Here is a 2672-nt window from a genome sequence, read left to right on the forward strand (position 1 = left end):
GGGCACGTGTCCAGGATGGGTGATAGGGGAGGTGGACAGGCTGCCTCTGCCTTCTGGCATCCAGGGATTAGGGCCTAATAAGGGGAAATCTGAGCTGCCTGAAGGTTGGAATTCAGGCAGAGCCAGCAGCCAGTGGATTTCCTGTCCCCTCCTCCTGCCTTTTGAGAGAATCGCCACAGCTCAGAGACTCTTAGGGCCTTGGAAGCTGGGGTTCCCCCTACCAGCCGCCCACTGGCTCACTGCCCCCCACAAACACACCAGGCCTGGACCTGTACAATAGGCACTTTATTAGTGGTTGGAATGCAGTTACACGCAGGGGTGTGCAGACGCAATGGGGGCAGGGCTGGCGCAGACACAGGAAATGGGAGACCCCCCTTCTTTCCCCTGGGGCCGGGGGTTCTCCCTCTCCAGGATCCTGGGACAGTGCTGATGAGCAGAAATGTGAGTGAAGTCTGAGGGGGCCTTGGAATATGGCAGAGGGGCAACTGGGAAGCCAGGTCCCCTGAGTTCGACAAGTTTGGCAAAAGGATCATCAAGCGAGGTGTGTGGGCAGAGGGGCCCGGTTTGCCCAGGGCATCTGCCCTCCACCTCTCCCCCTGAAGTCATCCCTTGGGTGCGTTCAGTTTCTTTCCTCTCTTACAAAGAGAGCTGTGTCAATAACTGGCAGAGGAAGCCGGGAAATTCAGCCTAACTCCCTCCAGCCCAGCAGGTTTCCATTAAACAGCTATTAGCGATCTCCTCTCCAGCCCGCTCTCCACTGCCAACCCCTGCAAGCAAAAGTCTCCTTCCCTCTCCCTCCTTCCCAGCCAGGAGATACCCCCACCTGGGCACACACACTCCCACCCCAGTCACTCCCAGCTAGGAGGGAGCAAAAGGAAGGCACTCCTTGGCGGCCCCATCTTAGCTGTTGAGACAGATGGAAAAAAAGCTAATAGACCCTTTAATGCATGTCCAGGTTAAAAAATAATAATAATAAAGAAATGCTTCTGGTGGCCCTTGAGCCAACTGTTCAGGTATGGAGAAGGGGTTCAGTCCTGGCCAGAGCAGGCAGGAATAAACGTGGGTGTTCACTGCGGCCAGCAGCTCCCTCAGACACAAACACCATCCTTCCTGTGGTCTGGCCCGTTGTCGTGTAAGCGGGGGGCAGGAAGCATGAGGGAGCTTGCGGAGGTCGGGCCACATGCCATCCCAGACAGCAAGAGGCCCCACTGGGTTTTTACTCATTTCTTGTAGTCTTGAGGGGCAACCATGAAAACTCCAAGCGCCCCTTGGCATAAGAAGGAGATACCCCAGACTCTCCAGGTCCAGAAACTGGTGGGATCTGGCTCATGGGGAGGGGGCAGAGCGGCAGTGATAGGACTTCAGGTGAGCCCAAGGGGCTGGGGGAACAGACCCAGCTACTGAGCACCCTGTGGCATGAGGGCTCCTTGAGAGGTGGGGAGCGCGGGGCCTTCAGGACTCCGCTGCCTTCTTGTTGGTCTTGTTCAAGAGTTTCTTGAGGGTGGAAGACATGAAGTAAGGCCTCTCGGCTGAGCCGTCATTCCTCTCCAGGTCCTCCACTGCGGAGAGAGGTCCCAGAGCAGGAGGCATGAGGGGAGCCCACGGGCAGGGGCCTCCGGGGACAGGGTGGGTGGACAAGGGTCACAGAGAAGCCTCAGAGGGTTAGAAAGCAGACACACTGGGACCAGAGAGGGGCAGACTGTAGTGGGCTCCGAGGAACACACAGGATCCCCACACTCCCAGGCCAGGAAGCCCTCCCAGCTTCATGCACCTCCAATCTACATGGAGGAAACCTGGCCCCCACGCCAGCCTCCCTCACTCTCTACTCCTCGGCTTCCGCCCGCTTCCCCTCCTCCGCACTCCCCTTCAACAGGATGTCTCTCAGCTCGGGCGACATGAAGTAGGGTCGCTCCTGAGAGCCGTCATTCCTTTCCAGGTCCTCACCTGGGCTCCCCCCGGGAACCGGCAGGGGGAAAATGGGGTGGTCAGGAAGGGAGGGAAAGAGGGAGGCAGGGAAGAACAGGGAAGCCAGCAGGCATGGAGGAGAGGAAGAGAGACGAAAAAAACAAACAAACAAAAAAAACAGTTGGAGAAACCAGAGTTAGTGGCAGCCACAGATCCTCCCCCATCAAAGCCAGAAACTGCGAAGCGCGGGTGGGCTCCAGGGCAGCATCCAGGCTGCAGCCTGGGCAAGTGGACAGGAAGTTGGAGTTGCTTCTAAGCGCAAAAGGAAACCAGGAAGACAGGCTGGGGACCCAGGACGAGGGACAGCCAAGCCCCAGGGAAGCTGGGGGCAGGCGACTGTGTTGCCCCTTTGGAGGGTGATGTGATGCCCAGTGGGAAGAAGGGATTCAGGGCCCAGCAAGATTTGGGGTGAGGGGTCACTCACAGAAGCAGAGGAACAGCGTGTCCACACACATGCCATAGACGCTGAAGAAACCATGTGCAATCAGGTAGGAGCCAACGATCACTGTCTGGGAAAGGAGAAACAAGCCGTCCCTGCTCCATGTCCTTCCTCGAGCAGCCCCCACCCACTGTGTCTCTCCTACGCTGGGACCACGTCCTTCCCCTGCTGAGAAACCCTCTTTGGATTAATGACGTCCCAACCCCTCACCCCCGCTTGGCAGGGCCCCGCGATCCACACAAAGCCCTCTTTCTCTCTCTCCCTCTCT

The 2672-nt window shown here is 58.0% G+C and overlaps 1 protein-coding gene across 1 annotated transcript in view; it reads right to left on the bottom strand.

Annotated features, from left to right (window-relative positions):
* Positions 1 to 266: 266 nt before the first annotated feature.
* The window catches only part of SLC44A2 (solute carrier family 44 (choline transporter), member 2), a 21467-nt gene continuing 19061 nt past the window's right edge, over positions 267 to 2672 (bottom strand). Inside the window, exons 19-20 of the mRNA XM_011954839.1 lie at positions 2390 to 2474; positions 267 to 1559 (exon numbers count right to left, since the gene is read on the bottom strand). Coding sequence (XP_011810229.1) covers positions 1453 to 1559; positions 2390 to 2474 — 192 coding nt within the window. The 3' untranslated portion in view covers positions 267 to 1452. The remainder of the gene's footprint in view (positions 1560 to 2389; positions 2475 to 2672) is intronic.

Source organism: Colobus angolensis, unplaced genomic scaffold (genome assembly GCF_000951035.1).
Source record: "Colobus angolensis palliatus isolate OR3802 unplaced genomic scaffold, Cang.pa_1.0 Scaffold39, whole genome shotgun sequence".
NCBI classification, from domain to species: domain Eukaryota; kingdom Metazoa; phylum Chordata; class Mammalia; order Primates; family Cercopithecidae; genus Colobus; species Colobus angolensis.